Source organism: Schistocerca serialis, chromosome 6 (genome assembly GCF_023864345.2).
Source record: "Schistocerca serialis cubense isolate TAMUIC-IGC-003099 chromosome 6, iqSchSeri2.2, whole genome shotgun sequence".
Taxonomy (NCBI): Eukaryota; Metazoa; Arthropoda; class Insecta; order Orthoptera; family Acrididae; genus Schistocerca; species Schistocerca serialis.
Window position 1 is genome coordinate 495,207,373 of NC_064643.1, and position 19,444 is coordinate 495,226,816.

General features: G+C 35.7%; 1 protein-coding gene across 2 annotated transcripts in view; it reads right to left on the minus strand.

Annotated features, from left to right (window-relative positions):
• Positions 1–783: 783 nt before the first annotated feature.
• Positions 784–19,444, minus strand: part of LOC126484536 (murinoglobulin-1-like) — a 291,073-nt gene continuing 272,412 nt past the window's right edge. For both annotated transcript variants that reach the window (XM_050108083.1, XM_050108084.1), the window contains 2 exons: positions 8,341–8,550; positions 784–1,358 (listed from right to left, as the gene is read on the minus strand). In XM_050108083.1, coding sequence (XP_049964040.1) covers positions 1,168–1,358; positions 8,341–8,550 — 401 coding nt within the window. In that variant the 3' untranslated portion in view covers positions 784–1,167. The remainder of the gene's footprint in view (positions 1,359–8,340; positions 8,551–19,444) is intronic.

Below are 19,444 nucleotides of genomic sequence, written 5' to 3' on the forward strand. Positions count from 1 at the left end.
ACATAGTGCCAAAACAATAGTTAACAAAGTGGCAACATTCAGCTTCACAAAAACTGAAAAATATTCAAGTCATCTCCTTTCTCATTTTAAAAACTGATGGCTACCATTTTTTGGGACAAAAATGGCATTCTTTTGGTTAAATAAATATCAAAATTTTCTGCTGGTGTGTACTGCGAAACACTCATCAAACTAAGATCAGCCATTGAAAAATAACATTTCAGATGCTGTCTTCTGAAAAAGTACTTCTCCATGACAATGGATGTCCACACACAGTGGGCAAAAACAGGGATAAGAAGCAGCATTTCTGTAGGTAACTTTTCGACCATCCACCTTCCAGTCTCAGCCTCACACCCAGCAAGTCTTATCTCTTCTTGCATTTGCAATGATGACTTAGTGGACAACGTTTGAAGGTAATGAAAAAATCAAGACCACATTATCAACTGGTTCAATTGTCAGGCATAGAACTTCTATTATGCTGAGGGTTTCATGAAGCCAGTGCAACATTATGAAAAATACTTTGAAGTGAAAAGTAATGGTTTCATAGGTATAGTAGGTTTGTAGGAAATTAAAGCTGCCAGTAAAGCTTTTCCTAACATATATGCTGTTTTATGATCAAACAGCCCCTACATTTCAAATACATTTGATATAAATTGACTAGCCTGATTGCACCATGTTCCAGTTATTCTCACAGAAATTAGTTTTTTTAAAACATAAAATAAACAAATAACAAATTATGATATTTCAAAATTATAAGTGGACATATTATCATCAATTGAAAATAACTTTATCAAATTATCACTTTTTTATTAGCTACAAATAAAACACTTTGTTACAAAATTTTATTTTAAGTGTGAAACATTTGATTTACAGTTGAAATAAATGCCACCTTCACACAGTCAACTAGGGCTCTTTGGTTCAAAAATTGTAATCCTAATTCTAGTATGAACGGACACATGTCATTATGGGCTTTACACAACATGTTACTTTATTGTATCCACATTTTTCACTGCTTTAGCTACAGATCATTTACAGTTACAGTGGAATGATGACTAGGTAGAAATTATGATAGTTATTTTATTTGGGGTGGAGAAAAAGTAAGCACAGTATCTTATTTTACTGATCTCTTCACTACTGGTCTGGAAGGTAAGACCATACTCCTTGTATCACCTAAGTCTGTGTGATATTATTCTGACCAGATACACATTTGCTCCTGGCTGATTTGACAACTTGCGGCTGCCCAGTATGAGCTGGTGTGGTTAGTATATAAGTATCTGAGTCAAGTTTCAGTGTCGGATGCTCTTGTTTGGCTACATTTTCAGCTTGGGGTTTTGTATTCAATAATATCAAATGATTTCCCACTGCAAAAGAAACACACATTTCAGTGATGTTACAGAAAAGTTTATCTTTGCCAGTCACACACAGATTTGCTTTTATAACCTATACGTAAATAAATATGTGAAAATCAGATAGAAAGGTAATGGGTAATTCTGCAGATAAAAAACCATTCCTTCATCACAAACAATCTCTGTTCATAGCAACAAAAATGTTATAATAAAAATAAATGTTCTTCTTAATAGAAAATTAAATCTACAAATTTTTTTTTTATTTATTTATTTATTTATTCTTTGCCCATGGACTCCAGCTGAAAATCCAGCTGAGAGTATTGGGTGTGTCATACAATAGCCTATTAACATCAAACTTGATTTCAATATATATATAAATGAAAAAAATGATTAAACAGAAATAGTCCATAATCATACAAAGGTTTTACATGTTTCACATTATACGTACACACAAATCAAAAAAACATACAGAAATGACAATTTTTACAGGTACATTTCAGTAACGATATATTTAAACACCATCTTAGTATTCACTCAAACTGTATATACATTTCTCTGTGAGATATAGTTTCAAATGATTTCTAAAACATTTTAGATCTGTTTCTTTTTTAATGATTTTGGGGAGTTTATTAAAAAACCTTTTGCCTGCTTCTTCTGGGGGAGTCATAGACAGTTTTAGATTTCTGTTTATCATGTAGTAATTTTCATTTCCTCTTGTATCGTGTTTGTGTACATCTTTATTTAGGAGGTGTTTATCACTTTACCTTACCACCATTATGCTTTGGTATATATACAGTGAATATACTGTCATAATATTATAGTGTACAAAAGCTTGCCTACAGGTCTGTCTTGGTGGTATTTTTGCGATGCATCTCACTGCCCTTTTCTGAATTGTGAATATTCTTTTTAGGTAGCCAGCTTGTGCACTTCCCCATATATGAACTGAATAAGACAAATGTGGGAAGACAAGTCCATAATACATTGATCTGAGGACTTTATCATCCACAGTCTTAGCTGTTTTATGCATGATGAAGATCTGTTTGTTTATCTTTTTACACAGTGCATCTATGTGCTCCCCCCATGCCAAATGTTTGTCTATTATAGTTCCTAGAAAATTTGTGCTGGTTACTTCTTTAATAGTCTTTCTATTTATATTAACATTTATATTATAATTTTCACTATGCTTGGTCTGAAATACTACATTCATTGTTTTAGACTGATTCATAAACAGGTTGTTTTGTGTTAAATATTTATTTGCATTTTCAATAGTCAGGAATGCTTCCTTCTCAAGCTCCTCCTTTGTGTCAGCTGTGCAAATGATTGTTGTGTCATCAGCATACATTATAAGTTTCTGATTTATATAGCTAGGGAAGTCATTTACGTGGAGTATAAATAGTATTGGCCCAAGCACAGATCCTTACGGCACACCGTGTTTAACTGTTTGTAATTCTGATATGTAGTTTGTTATATTTCCCCCACTAGTATGTCTGATTTCTGTACATTGTTTCCTATTTGTAATGTATGATTTAAGTATGTCATAGCATTTTCCTCTAATTCCATACTGATATAATTTCATCATTAATTTTGAGTGGTTCACACAATCAAATGCCTTAGATAGGTCCATAAAAATCCCACAAGTCTTTTGCTGCCTGTCAAGTAAATTAAGAATGTGCTCAATTATATCTGTTGATGCTGTTTTTGTTGACTTCCCTTCTCTGAAACCATGTTGTGATGAATGCAGTATACTGTACTTTGTTATAAAACTTACAATTCTATTCTTTATTATCATTTCATAGATTTTAGCAAATGTTGAGATCAATGATATTGGCCTGTAATTTCCTAATTCATCCCTGTCCCCTTTCTTAAATATTGGCTTCACTTTACTTGCTTTCAGTGAATCTGGAAATATACCTTCTTCTATCGCAGCATTCAGCATGTGTGTCAATGGTTTTAATATACATTCTCTGCATTCCTTTATGAGATGTGATGTAACACCATCCAAGCCAGAAGAGTGTTTAATTTTAAGTTGTTTTATTAGGTTTGACACTTCTGCATCTGTTGTAGGTATGAAAACCATAGTATGATTTGTATGTGGGGGGTTTAACAATTTACTTACTGCATTTGTTTTATTTTGACTTATTAATTCGTCTGCTACAGTAATATAATATCTGTTAAAAGTATTGGCTACTTCTAGAGGGTTTGCGTTGCTTTTCGCACTCATCAGTGGGCAGATCTCCTCTGCCCGATTTGTTACTTTTCCTCTCTCTCCATTAATGAACGACCATAAACCTTTTGAGTAGTTCTTTCCCTTATCTATAGACATCCTGATGAATGATGCTTTAGTTTCTCTGATAAAACTACAGTACTCTTTCTTTTTTATTTTATACTGTGTGTTGTAGGCCTCATTATTTTTTTGTTTGGAGAGGTCATAATACACTCTCAGATTATTTCTGGCATGGATTACTTCTCCAGTCACCCAGCTTTTCTTTTTTTGTTGCTGTTTGACAAGCCTTTTACTAACAGGACATGTAACATCATAATAATAATTGAATAAAGAATAAAACTGGTTCCATTTGGTGTTTGCATCTTTAGCTGCATATATTGTTTCCCAGTTTTCTGCCTCTAACATCTTTTTTAGCAGATTTATGTTATGTGGGTAGTTCTGTCTTCTCATCGCCCATATCTTCTGCACTGAATCACTATTCTTTATATTTATGTCTATCATGATTGCAAAATGGTCTGCTAATGTGGAGTTTATTACCTGTGTGTCACAATAGCATGTAGGAATATTTGTTATTACATGATCAATAATAGTTTCACTATGCTTTGTTACTCTGGTTGGTTTATCTATTTTTATTTTTAGATTGTATATGCACAATAAGTCCAGTAGGGTCTTAGTACTGTCTGTATTTTTACTCATGTCTATGTTCAGATCTCCTATAATGATCAAATAAGCATATGTTTTTGAGAGGTGTTGGATTATATCTTCCAGCTGTTCAAAGAAGGTTTTAATTATACCATTTGGTGATCGATACAAACCTAATACACAACATAAATTCCCAGCAATTTTAGTTTCCAGTGCTGTAGTTTCAAAGCTCAATTCTATAGCATATTTTGTTATATTTATGGCTTTAGTTGATTTATAGTTAGAAAAAATGGCAACCCCACCACCTTTATAGGAAGTTCTGCAAAAACTGGCTACTTTCACATAATTCTTCAAGTTGTAAATTCCTATGTGATTTTCTTTTAGCCCATGTTCTGTAACTACTAGAATGTTTGGCCTATACTCCTGTAATATTACCTCTAGTTCCTCTGTTTTATTGTTTATGTATTGAACATTTTGGTGAAGTATTCTAACAGTTGGCTGTAAATGTAATAGTTCCCCTTCCTGTAATATATTAAGCACTTCACTTGCTCCCTTTGCTTCTGGTGCTATGCAGTGATTTTTTTCAGGTCAAATAGTTCCTCAAATATCAATTAAAACTAATCTCAGAAAGGAAGAAATACTAAAGAGAACTTCTAATACTTACATTAATTTTGGAAAATTCTTTTTTAACAGAGAAATAAACAACAAAGCACAACACTGAATCCTGTTTTCACACAGTAAGAATTAAATTTAAAATATTACTGTTACATCCAGTATTTTTCAAATGTCCTCTTCCAATAACTTTCATATATTAGTGTGTGTATGTACAAAGGATGAAGAAATAGCCTTCATGAAGATGTTTGCTGCTCTGTTGCAGCGTTTTGTACGCCAATTTTTTTCCCTCTTTGGTACTTTTTAGGTTAGCAGTAGGTTGACCAAAGAAAGTATGTACTGTATGAAACACAAAGTTTATAAATTATGTGCTGATAATGCTTGAAGTGTTAAGAGCTCACCATCCACTGTTCTCATTGTAGTGTTAAGAGTTCGTATGATTTAGTTTTTTACCATGAGTGTGCTATGTTCATATCCATAAAATATCAACTGGTAGTGCGCCATACATGAACACAAGTGCAAGAAACTTCTTATAATAATGGTAACAAAATTTTTAAACAAGATGTTTGAAAGTGTATGCCAATATACAATACTAATGCATGATCTGATTCTTTTTGGAAGGTAGATATAGAAGAATTCATGCTAGTAACTCTCACGATGACATGTCATTTGAACATTGCATGTTTAGTTACCTGAATACCTGAACATTTACTAGGATGGAGCCCCTCTTCCTTCCTCAGCATACTGTGTCAACAGCATGTGCATTTCATGTGAAGCAGCCTGATGAGAGAGTGTGCAGTGGGTTGTGGTGACTCTGTGGCATTTACTTATCAATACAGAAATGAAAAGAAGGAAGAGGGTGAAACAGTGCCAGCACAAAAAATATTTCATAGACTCATCTCAGATGGTGTCAAGGAGTGTCAAGCTACTTCATCTGATGGGACAGATGCCCTGAATCCAAGAGGCATCATCCAGTGGACAGTGTAGCATAGGCTAGTGATTAAGAACTGTACACTACAACCCTTCCTTGTCTTACGTTTCACTGTTAATGATAAAAATTTATTTCAACTTTCTGATGTGCAAGTTTATTAGTAAACCTAACCACACAGGCAACTTCAAACATTCTGGGCTATTATACTGACACACAGTGTTTCAATAGAATAGCACTGCCTGGTTAAATGATGTACATAAGAACTGCTTGCATCACCTGCCATATAAATAAATAATAACTGAAATGCAATGAAGTGATTATATCTTTCTGGTAATTTTCAATGCATCTGCTATTGCAACAGGAAATAGAGGAAAGGAAGTTCACTCACGAATGTGGCATTAATGCAGACTATAAAATATGCTCACTAATAAAGTGTACAGTACATTCACATTTCAACACAGTGTCACTGTCATCCAGATACAACACACACCTCAAATGTTCAAACACCATTCTGGTTCTGTTCATATGAGAAAAAACACCTTGTTTTCTCTGTTGTGACACGAAAACAATCTGCGCACCAAATCTGCTCGATAAGTCAACCACTGATTTCTAAAAATGACTGGATTAATGTCAAACCTACTATATAAGGCAACAATTTAGGAAGTGTTTCAAATCTGCATATTTTGGTTTAAAAAGCTATAACAATTTTGGAGTCTGTGGACAACTCGTTTTTGATTTATGACAGTATTTATTAAAAAAAATTGCAGTGAGTCTATTGTGAGTTAAAAGGACCAAGAAGATCCTTTCACTAGGCAGTGCTCATGATAGGGAAATACACAGCATTCAAGGAAGGGAAATAGCAGAACAGAATCATAACTTTTCAGTGCAAGTATTTTGAGGCCTAGTACAGGGCTCACTGATGTCAGCTGTGCTTTAATGCTTTAAACTAGTATGGGAAGGATAAATATAAAGACTATATGATAACAGTTAAGCATGATCTCAGGCATTTTGCTGAGGATGTTCCTCTCAACAGTGTAGAGATTGTGTTATTATTTCATTAGTATGACTATTTATAGACAAAGCATTCTATGGAAAGCATAAATTCACAACCTGAAGATTCAGCCACAATAGGACACTTTTCACTTAGTTGCATCATATGTGGCTTCTGCTACAATCAATATGTTATGAGACTACTGATCCTGACATTTTAAATACTTTGAAAATATTAGCAAAAGTGCAATATTTCTCCTCTATGTGTAAAACTCTAAAGTCATAACATTCAAAAACCTACTCAATTAAGAAAATGTACTGTTAGTACCAAAATTATTAAGATAACATACTATAATATTTGTAAAACTGTTCTCATTACTGCAAAAATGTATTCATAAAGGGATCCTTAAAACTGTGCCTATCGTAACATAGCACTTGACTTGTCCTGGTGAACCTACGCACATAAATAAGACGAAAGAGAGAAAAAAAATGACTACACTATTTGCTCAATTAATTACCGGGGGGGGGGGGGGGGGTTATGCAAGCAGAGAAATGACTGTTCGATCCAAGTGATAAGGATCAACCTTTTCTACATGTTTTCTCATGCATTCATTGGCTATACTAATAACAAAGTTCCATATTTGACTACCATGTCTCTTTGGACAAGCATTACAGTTCCATCCAGATTTTGGCTTTTGCTGTAATCTTAATCTTACTGGGAAGTTTAACATTTCATTATTAAATACTAAAATCTTGTCCATATCTAGACATAATGAAGAAACCATTTTTGGAAACAGTGACGTTGATATGATTAAAAGTTTCTACACACAGGAAGAAATACTACCAAATCAAATGTCACAGCTGATTGAAGATCACTACAGCAAATTATAAGAAGCCTCTTAAATCAGTAAGTTACAGCTTTCACTGTCACTATGAGAAAGTAGTAAGTCAAATTGTACTGCTGCATGTGTATTACACTGATCGAAACATCACTTGCATGTTACAGATGGCGTGTCTGTGTATGTTGAGATGTGTACGTACATCCGTGTTGACTACACAATAACAAACAATGGAAAATCCAGGATGCAATGTAACAACATTATGAGAAGGAAAGTTGCTACTCACCATATAGCGTAGATGCCGAGTCGCAATAGGCACAACAGAAAGACACTCACAATTACAGCTTTCGGCAGTTAAGGCCCTCATAAACAATAAATAGAGACACACACACACACACACACACACACACACACACACACACGTAACCACAATAACCATGTATATACATAATTAGAGGAGCTTCAGGCTATTAGCTGGGTGATTACAGTTTCACAGAGGTGTGATAAATTTTTTCTATTGAACTTGATAGTGATGCACATTCATTAAAATGATGTTCAAGAAGCATCAACTCTTGTTAGCACAGCCAATGAAATATGCAATAAAGTATGAGAGAAAGCTATGGCTATCATTTATATTAGAGCCCTATGTTCTCAGGTTGTTTATGCTAATTTACTTCATTCTATGTGGTACTTAAATGCAATACAATGAGCAAAGCTCTAATGGAAATGAAGTTATTATGGTAACAAAACAATACTGACCATTCTCCAACTGTGGGCATTTACAGCCAAGTTCCATCAAAAGTATGATAGTCTTCCTTATGCGCTGTGGTGGTTTTCCAGGACTCATATCCAACACCAAACGAACACTTCCATGTCTTCTTATTATGAGTTTATATACTAAAGAAGAGTTGCAATATACAGAAGTGATATTCAGAAGTTGATTAGTGCAAATTGGGCAGGAGGCAATATCTGAAACAAAAAGGAAATTGTTACAAAAATTGAAATACCACATTATAAAACACAAAATGAAGAAAGTAAACCACTTACATGCAGTTAACCAGTGTGCAGCATGTAGACAAAAGTAACAAATGATGGAAACTGCACCATCACTTTTCAAGGTTTTGCTCTGTTTCTAGTCTAAATCCACATGAGTTCTCTTACTAGTGAGAGAGAGAGAGAGAGAGAGAGAGAGAGAGAGAGAGAGAGAGAACGTGGACAAGAAATGGGTGAAGACTTCAAAGCTAATTTTTTGGACTGCTACTTGCATTTATGAGCCACTGACCGAAACAGTAAATTACTTTTTCAAACAAGTGTAAAATTCTCATGCACTGTGGATCATATTAACTACATTTCTAATGTTCAAACAATGGAAAGTCCAGGATGGAATATTTATATTATTCTTTTAATGAGAAGTTCTAACATAGCAGACCTAAAGATAAAACTACATAATGAAAAGTGGCCAGAAATGTACTTATCTAATAGTGATAATGATAAATATAACAGTTTCCTAGATATCTATTTAAAAATCGTTGAAGAGTGTTTGCCAACCAAAACTAAACCAATAAAGAAAAAGCGATGAAATCTGCCATGGCTAACAAAAGGTCTATTAGTATCCTGTAAAAAGTTGAAACTTCTTCATGCAATTTGGAAGGCTCCAGATAGGCCTGTTCATTTTGTTGAATATTATACAGCCTATAAAAAGATTTACAATAAAACTTTAATAGCTGCAAAAAAACTGTATAATGGAAATGTTATTACTTAAGTCCTAAACAAAGTCAGAAGCACTTGGAAGATAATAAACAGAGAAACAGGAAAGTCATCAGGAAATAACAATAAAAGCTTAAGACCAGTGACAGACTAAATGGCTACTGTGTGAAAAATACAGTTTTTTTTCCTTTCTATTTAGATTTTTAAAAAACATTAAAACTTTAGCAATGATAAGTGACATCCACGGCAGATGGCAGATGATCAGCTGATCATTTGGCAGACGTCAATAGGGTTCATGCACTGGCCACCAGGAGCAATGTGAAATGCCTCCTCCTTGCTGCAGAATAGAGTTCCATGATCTTCATTTTGTAGGTGCTTTTTGCTTTGTCTTGTTTATTCATTTACTTAGTTATTGAGCAAAACTTATGATTGTATATTCTTCCTATTAGTGAGTACATCACATTTTCTTGTTATGTTGAATTTGAAGGTATACGATTTATCAGTGTAAAGTGTTACTCCAAACCACACATCCATTTGTGTCTGGTTCTTGCTATAACTGGAACACAGTATTGAGTTCACAAGCCTAGCAACCCACAGACTTACAACATTGGTGATTGCGAGAGACTAATGCATGGAGCATACAGACATATAACAGAAACACCAGTTTTTGAGCTTTTGTTCTTTTTCAAATAAAAATATGCAAATTCACACAGACAACCAAATATATGCTCCTATGGCCATGGTGGCACTGTGGCCAGGGCAGTATATATGATCTTTCACAAAACCGAAAGAAATTATGGTCTTATGTAAAGGCTGTTAGTGGCACCAAAATTAGTGTCTGATCCAACAATGGAAAGTCCAGGTTGGAATATCAACAATTATGGAAAGAATAGATTGCTACTCACCATAGAGATGACATTTTTAGTTGCAGACAGGCACTATGGAAAGACTATTGGACATACCCTTTCAGCCAAAGCATTCGTCAGGAAAGAAAAACCACACACACACTTTCACATAAGCAAGAGATGTGCTTGGATGTGTGTTTTTCTTTTCTGATGAAGGCTTAGGCCAAATGCTAATGTTTAACAGTATTTTTGTTGTACCTGTCTGAAACTTTATGTGTCATCCTTACAGTGAGCAGCGGTCTATCCATCCCATAATGGTTGACATCCCATCCTGGACTTTCCATTGTTTGATTTTGCTTACTGGCTTTTCTTCCATTTCACAACCCTGTGACTTTTCCTTTGTACTACTCTCTAAAGTATTACTATCCTCGGTGCCAAATCTTACTCTTCTTTCCTTCATCTTTTGATCACCTTTCAAACTGCATATGGTCTAACTTCCAAGCCACACACACTGTATCAATGGTCTTGTCTTTGCACAACACATGGCTACATGATTCTGCAGACTGTTGGTGCAGTTCGTCATGCCCTACATTCTTCCCAGCAATATTTTTATTATTCCTATTGATTGCATTTCCCTCCTCTTCTTTGCATAGTTTCAGATCTGTTTTCTGCGTCTATCTATGCCAATAAAATTGTGAATCTCAGCCTAACCAATTCCTCCTCTATTTTCCCTTATACCAGCACATGTGTATTCCCATAACTCATTCATTCTGTCATTTTTTTCTGCACTCTTGAACATTTTATTTAGTTTTTTGTGCTTATTTTTACATATTTGCATATTTATTTATGTATTTGCGCATTTTTTTGTATATCTGTATGTGTTTTTATGTATCTTTTTCTGGTAAAACAGCTCCGCTCACAGTCAGCTAATGCCTTTATTTGTCAATTTCCTATGTCATTTTCTGTTTCCCCAATGCCATACTCCACAATGGACCCATGCTCCATCCTTCTGTACAATTTCAGGAAAGTATCCCTTTCCCTGTCTAAAAACCAAAACCCAGTCCCACATCCTGTTCCTTAAACCCTAACTAAGCTAGTAAATCCCCCCCCCCCCCCCCCCTGCCAATAGGCTGGCCTGAGCAGCATGTATGTGAGATGTGCTTGCTTGTGTGAACACCTGTATGTATTTTTTTCTGTTGAAGGCTATGGCAAAAACTTAATACATAATAGTATTTTCATTGTGCCTACCTGCAACTTAACATGTCATCTTAGATGTCCAGTGACATGTGAGTGAGACAGGAGCTGAAATTTAGTGAAGCAAAGCAAAACCTGAAATGCTTAACTTCATTTTCAGATCTTCCTTTACAAAGGAAAACCCAGGAGAATTGCCCCAATGTAATCCTCATACCACTAAGAAGATTAGTGAAATAAGTGTTGGTGTTAGTGACGTTGAGAAACAGCTGAAAACATTAAAACTGAACAAAGCTCCAGGGTCCGATGGAATCCATATCAGATTCAGTACCCAATTTGCAGCTGTGTTAACCCCCCTTCTAACTATAATTTGTCACAGACCTTCCAGTATAAAATTGTTCCCAGTAGTTGTAAGAACACAGAAGTCACACTTGTCTACAAGAATGATGGCAGAAGTGATCCACAAAACTACCATACAATATTCTTGACATTCCATTTGTTGCAGAATCTTAGACCATACTCTGACTTAAACATAATGAGGTATCTCAGACCAAATGACCTACTCTGTCCAACCAGCATGGATTCTGAAAACACAGATTGTATGAAAAGCAACTTGTAATTTTCTCACATGATATCCTGAAAGCTGTGGATCAAGGCAATGATGTAGATGCAGTATTTCTTCATTTCTGGGAAGCATTTAACTCAGTACCACCTCTATACTTACTGTGAAAACTATGGCAATATTGTGTATTAAGTGAAATTTCTGAGTGGGTTGAGGATTTTTTGGTAAGGAGGATGCAGCAGGTTATCATGGATTGAGAGTCATTGTCATGTGTAGACATGCAGCGGAGTGTGCGCTGATATGAAACTTCCTGGCAGATTAAAGCTGTGTGCCAGACCGAGACTTGAACTCAAGACCTTTGCCTTTTGTGGGCAAGTGCTCTACCAACTGAGATACCCAAACACGATTCACGCCCAGTCCTCACAGCTTTACTTCTGCCAGTACCTCGTCTCCTACCTTCCAAACTTTGCAGAAGCTTTCCTGCGCAGGTACTGGCAGAAGTAAAGCTGTGAGGATGGGGCGTGAGTCATGCTTAGGTAGCTCAGTTGGTAGAGCACATGACCGCGAAAGCCAAAGGTCCCGAGTTCGAGTCTCGGTCCGGCACACAGTTTTAATCTGCCAGGAAGTTTCATACCAGCACACACTCTGCTGCAGAGTGAAAATTTCATTCTGGAAACATCCCCCAGGCTGTGGCTAAGCCATGTCTCCGCAATATCCTTTCTTTCAGGAGTGCTAGTTCTGCAAGGCTCGCAGGAGAGTTTCTGCAAAGTTTGGAAGGTAGGAGATGAGGTACTGGCAGAAGCAAAGCTGTGAGGACGGGGCGTGAGTCGTGCTTGGGTAGCTCAGTTGGTAGAGCACTTGCTCGCGAAAGGCATAGGTCCCGAGTTCGAGTCTCAGTCTGGCACACAGTTTTAATCTGCCAGGAAGTTTCGTAACTTTGGGTGTGCCCCAAGGAAGTACAATGGGACCCTTGATGTTCATTTGTATATTAATGACCCTGTGGAAAATATTAATAATAAATTCATTTTTTTCAGAAGATTCAGTTATCTATAATGAAGTACTATCCAAAAGAAGCTGCATAAATATTGAGTCAGCTTTTAATAAGACTTAGAAGTGGCACAAAGATCAGCAAATTACTTTAAATGTTCAGAAATGTATAACAGTGCGCTTCACAAAATGAACAAATTTAGTATCCTATGACTATAATACCAATGGAATCAGCCAATTCATACAAATACTTGGACATACCACATTGCAAGGACATGAAATGGAGCCATCACAAAGGCTCAGTCATGGGTAAAGCAGGTGGTAGTTTTCGGTTGTTAGTAGAATACTATAGGGAATTTTAAACATATACAGAGAAGGGCAGCACAGGCAGCACAAATTGTCACATGTTTGTTTGAACCATGGGAGAGTGTCCTGGCAGACTCTTGAAGATAAACGTAAGCAATGCCAAGAAAACCTACTTACGAAGTTTCAGAAACCGGTTTCAGTGACAACTCTGCGAATATACTACAGCCTGTATTTCTCACACAGGTGACATAAAAACAAGATTACATTAATTACAGCATGCACAGAAGCATTTAAACAATCATTTTCCCCATACTTAATATGTGAATGGAATGGGAAGAAACCCTAATAACTGGTATAATGGGACATTTCCTTTGCCATAAAGTTCACAGTGGTTTGCAGAGTACAGATATAGATGTTGATGTAGATGCAGATTTATAAAATTTAAGTACGCCAACTTTGCTAAATTTGGTCTTCAAATATGAATTACACTCAATCTCAATTACCTCCATTTGCATTTGAGTAGGTATTGTTACTTATTTTATATAAATTGAAGAGAATGAAGAAAACTTGTTTTCCACTAATTTAAAATCTGCAACTCTTGATTAAAACTCATTTCTGAGCTCAATTTATTTGTCTATGCCTTGTGTGATGTTGCTTCACCCCAAACATATTTTTCATTTTGCTTGTTGGAAAAAGCTTTACAACTTTATTTTTCAACTGCTTTTCCCATAAAACTAGCTTATATTTGAATGCTTTAACTTGATTCCACACGTTTGTTAAGAGTCAATCTTTCCTTTGAAGTTTCAGATTGAAATAATATAAGCATTTTGTTATATCAGCCAAGAAGGATAAATATGGTAACTACATTTTGTCAAAAATGGTGGTGTATCTCGATTTTTACTTGGTAAGAATTGGCTTATTTCCTCTTTCAATTTCCAGAAATGTACAAGAACAGTGGCACACAATTGCCAAAGTGCCTCAGTGGAAAACTTCCTGGTATATTGAAACTGTGTGCTGGGCCAAGACTTGAACTCAGGTCCTTTGCTTTTCAACGGGCAAGTGCTCTACTGACTGAGCTACCCAAGCACAACTCACGAACCATCCTCACAGCTTTACTTCCGCCAGTACCTCATCTTCTAACTTCCAAACTTAACACAAATTCTCCTGCAAACCTAGTCTTGAAAGGCAAAGATCCCAAGATTGAGTCTCTACCCAGGACACAGTTTTAATCTGCCAGGAAGTTTCATACCAATGCACACTCTACTGCAGAATGAAAATTTCATTCTGGAAACATACCCAGGCTGTGGCTAAGACATGTCTACACAGTATCCTTCCTTCTAGGAGTGCTAGTCTTGTAAGGTTTGCAGGAGAACTTCTGTGAAGTCTGGAAGGTAGGAGACGAGGTAATGGTGGAAATAAAGCTGTGAGGACAGGTTGTGGATTATGTTTGGGTAGCTCAGTCAGTAGAGCACTTCCTCACAAAAGGAAAAGAACACGAGTTTGAGAATCAGTCTGGCACACAGTTTCATTCTGTCAGGAACCAGTGCACATTCCCCTGGAGAGTGAAAATTTCTTTCTACCTCCATATAGTGTGACAAAGCTGAATGCTTGGTGCTTAGTTCACGAAAGAAAGCAGAGAACTGTGGCTGATTTGAACCTTGAGATTTAATAGTATTGATGATTTTTTGGCTATAAACTCTGTCTAGAGCAGGGGTGACCAACCCGCAGCCAGCAGGCTGTCTGCAGTCTGTATGGCGCTAAGTTTTGGCCCATGGAGCTGTTTCATGTGAAAGAAGAATTCAATGTTTATTTCATGAAAAAACCCCAAAAGAGCATTCCATCAAGCATCTTTTGTACCATATCTAATTACAATACGAATATCTCAGTTCAGTTCATTGGTTTCTGTCTGTATTCCTGTTTGAAAAAAATCACTGTCTTGGATATATTTTGGAAGACCTGTCTCAGAGAAAATGTAGTTCATCTTGGCCATGTGCAACCAACAATCAGCAGTAGTATGTACTGCTCAAAGTGGGACGTTTGTTGCGCTATGTGAGTGAGAGGGGTGCCAGATGTAGTCAATACATTCGGTATTTATTTTTACTGCAAACTCACAACACTGTCTGCCATAAAGTTATGGCTATTCATGTGTATACATGGTGCACATGTGATCATGACAGTTGTATCATAACTTCACATAAGTAAAGCCAGCTTTATCTTTTTACAATCAATCTGTGGCAATTGTCCATAATTTTAGTAGGTTTGCATTTATTCTATGTATTCAATTATGGTGAGCAGGTACACCAGTCCACATTAGCAATGATTTCTTGACTCAGTACTTTTTTTTAAAATTTTGGTAGTACAAAATAAATAAATACTTAATTGTTATAAAACATTTTTAGTGATGATGTTTAAGATTCCGTATTACAAAGGCAGAAAAGGAAGCCTCCTTGTGCAACTTCATTTACTCTCCTTCTCTCTTATTTACAGCAACTAATAATGTTATTGACTAGAAATGTATAACTTACTATGAAGTTTCCCAAGTGCATATAATACTCAAATGACAGACTGATAACTCTACAAACATAGTAACTCTGTGGTATGAGGCTATCCTTCCTTGTAGAGGGCCGAGGTTTGATTCCAAACTGAGCTGTATTTTTAAACATTTGTGCATAGTAGATATACACTTTTAAATATAGTTGCATGCTCTACAAGCATTTCCATTAAGCATAAAATACATAAAGACTGAAAAAAAACTGCACTTGAGACTAGCAGTTGCTAAATTGTTGGTTTGAGTCTAGTTTTGGTCTAGTACTTCCCCGTTCAGTTTGAATATCTACATCATATAAATGTATACTAATTAGCACATATTCAATCGTTATTTTTATGAAAAATCCTCATCTTCTAATTTCTAATTACACATTGCATGCAAAAATCCAGTTTTCATTGTGATATAAATCTCTAATTACTGATCCTTTATATATAAGGTTGTATAAAAAAAGGAAAAATATTTCAAATAATTAATTTTTTTTTTTTCCGACTTTCATGCGCCCTATGCTTCACAGAAATGCCCATGGGACATGAGCCTTTGTTTGAAAATTTACCACAACTCAGAACTGAAAGCCACCCATGTTGCAGTTGGGTGTCCTACCACAGACCCACACAGCCTATCAAAACAGTCAACTTACTTTATGGTGTTACACAACTTACAGGAAGTTTAAAGTAGATTTTGAAGGGAATTTTGGAGAGTTGCATAGCACTACTTTAGGTAACTCATATTTGATAACTTCACAAACTACATATATAAAAAAAATTACAAAATTCTGATTACCATGCGGTCTCTTTGTCAATTTCCAACTTACGGTAAAAAATTGTCTGTTTCAGTTCAATATGTAAACTTGGAATGGCGTCACCTTGTAAACACATAGGACCTAAGAAGAGGAAAGTTACAGAGGAGTTGAGAACTTTTCAAGACAAGTGGACTGTAAACTACCTATTATTATTATTATTTTTATTTCCTTCACTTTCTCAGACGTTAAGTCCGGTTAAAAATGGAGTGACGCAGACCTTGATCAAGCGTCACTTCCTTTTAACTGTACGGTATGTGTTATATTGCATTTAGGAACTTTCGGGTAATTGAACATGTATCAATAATTACGGATTTCTGTAGTTGTATATATACGTTTGGATGTAGCTGTATTGCATTGATGTACTGGTGGATATTGTGTGGTATGACTCCTGTAGTTGATAGTATAATTGGTATGATGTCAACTTTATCCTGATGCCACATGCTTTTGACTTCCTCAGCCAGTTGGATGTATTTTTCGATTTTTTCTCCTGTTTTCTTTTGTATATTTGTTGTATTGGGTATGGATATTTCGATTAGTTGTGTTAATTTCTTCTTTTTACTGGTGAGTATGATGTCAGGTTTGTTATGTGGCTTTGTTTTATCTGTTATAATGGTTCTGTTCCAGTATAATTTGTATTCATCATTCTCCAGTACATTTTGTGGTGTATACTTGTATGTAGGAACGTGTTGTTTTAAAGGTTTATGTTGTAAGGCAAGCTGTTGATGTATTATTTTTGCGACATTGTCATGTCTTCTGGGGTATTCTGTATTTGCTAGTATTGTACATCCGCTTGTGATGTGATCTACTGTTTCTATTTGTTGTTTACAAAATCTGCATTTATCCGTTGTGGTATTGGGATCTTTAATAATATGCTTGCTGTAATACCTGGTGTTTATTGTTTGATCCTGTATTACAATCATGAATCCTTCTGTCTCACTGTAAATATTGCCTTTTCTTAGCCATGTGTTGGATGCGTCTTGATTGATGTGTGGCTGTGTTAGATGATACGGGTGCTTGCCATGAAGTGTTTTCTTTTTCCAATTTACTTTCTTCGTATCTGTTGATGTTATGTGATCTAAAGGGTTGTAGAAGTGGTTATGAAATTGCAGTGGTGTAGCCGATGTATTTATATGAGTGATTGCCTTGTGTATTTTGCTAGTTTCTGCTCGTTCTAGAAAGAATTTTCTTAAATTGTCTACCTGTCCATAATGTAGGTTTTTTATGTCGATAAATCCCCTTCCTCCTTCCTTTCTGCTTAATGTGAATCTTTCTGTGGCATTGTGATCGTGTAAGTGTATCGAGTGCTTCTAGGTCTGTGTTACTCCATTTCGCTACTCCAAATGAATAGGTCAATATTGGTATGGCATAAGTATTTATAGCTTTTGTCTTGTTTCTTGCTGTCAATTCTGTTTTCAGTATTTTTGTTAGTCTTTGTCTATATTTTTCTTTTAGTTCTTCTTTAATATTTGTATTATCTATTCCTATTTTTTGTCTGTATCCTAGATATTTATAGGCATCCGTTTTTTCCATCGCTTCTATGCAGTCGCTGTGGTTATCCAATATGTAATCTTCTTGTTTAGTGTGTTTTCCCTTGACTATGCTATTTTTCTTACATTTGTCTGTTCCAAAAGCCATACTTACATCATTGCTGAATCCTTCTGTTATCTTTAGTAATTGGTTGAGTTGTTGATTTGTTGCTGCCAGTAGTTTTAGATCATCCATGTATAGCAAATGTATTATTTAGCATGTTGGATAGTGGGTTCAGAGCAAGGCAGAACCAGAAAGGACTTAATGAGTCTCCTTGGTATATTCCACACTTAATCTGTATTGGCTGTGATGTGATATTATTTGAATTTGTTTGGATATTAAGTGTGGTTTTCCAATTTTTCATTACTATGTTTAGGAACTGTATCAATTTAGGATCTACTTTGTATATTTCCAATATTTGTAGTAACCATGAGCGGGGTACACTATCAAAAGCTTTTTGGTAATCAATGTATGCGTAGTGTAACAACCTTTGTTTAGTTTTAGCTCGATATGTCACCTCTGCATCTATTATCAGTTGCTCTTTACATCCTCGTGCTCCTTTGCAACAGCCTTTTTGTTCTTCATTTATAATTTTGTTCTGTGTTGTATGTGTCATTAATTTCTGTTTAATGACTGAAGTTAATATTTTGTATATTGTTGGTAGGCATGTTATGGGGCGATATTTAGCTGGGTTCGCTGTGTCTGCTTGATCTTTAGGTTTCAGATATGTTATTCCGTGTGTAAGTGTATCAGGGAATGTGTATGGGTCTGCAATGTAACTGTTAAATAATTTAGTTAGATGTGAATGTGTTGAGGCGCACTTCTTTAACCAGAAATTTGCTATTTTATCATTTCCAGGGGCTTTCCAATAGTGAGTAGAATTAATTGCTTGGTTGACTTCATGTTGCAAAATTATCACTTCAGGCATTTGTGGTATCATCTTGTATGTGTCTGTTTCTGCTTGTATCCATCGTGCATGCCTGTTATGTTGTACCAGGTTTGACCATATGTTGCTCCACAAGTGTTCCATGTCTGTTATGTTTGGTGGATTGTTTATTTTAATGTGTGTGTTATCTATTGTCTGGTAAAATTTCTTTTGGTTTGTGTTGAATGTTTGGTTTTGTTTCCTTCTATTTTCACTTTTTTTGTATCTTCTGAGTCGTTTGGCTAATGCTTGTAATTTCTGCTTCTTTTCGTCTAATTGCTCTGTCGCTTCTTGTTGTGAGATTTTACCTAACCTTTTTCGTTTTTTTTCCGAGATTTCATTTCTTATAAATTGTGTTAGCTGTCCGATGTCTTTTCTCAGTTTTTCTATTTTGATCTGTAGCCTGTGTTGCCATGCTGGTTTTGTGGGTTTCTTCTGTGTGTTGGTGTGTTCTGATCTCTGCCTA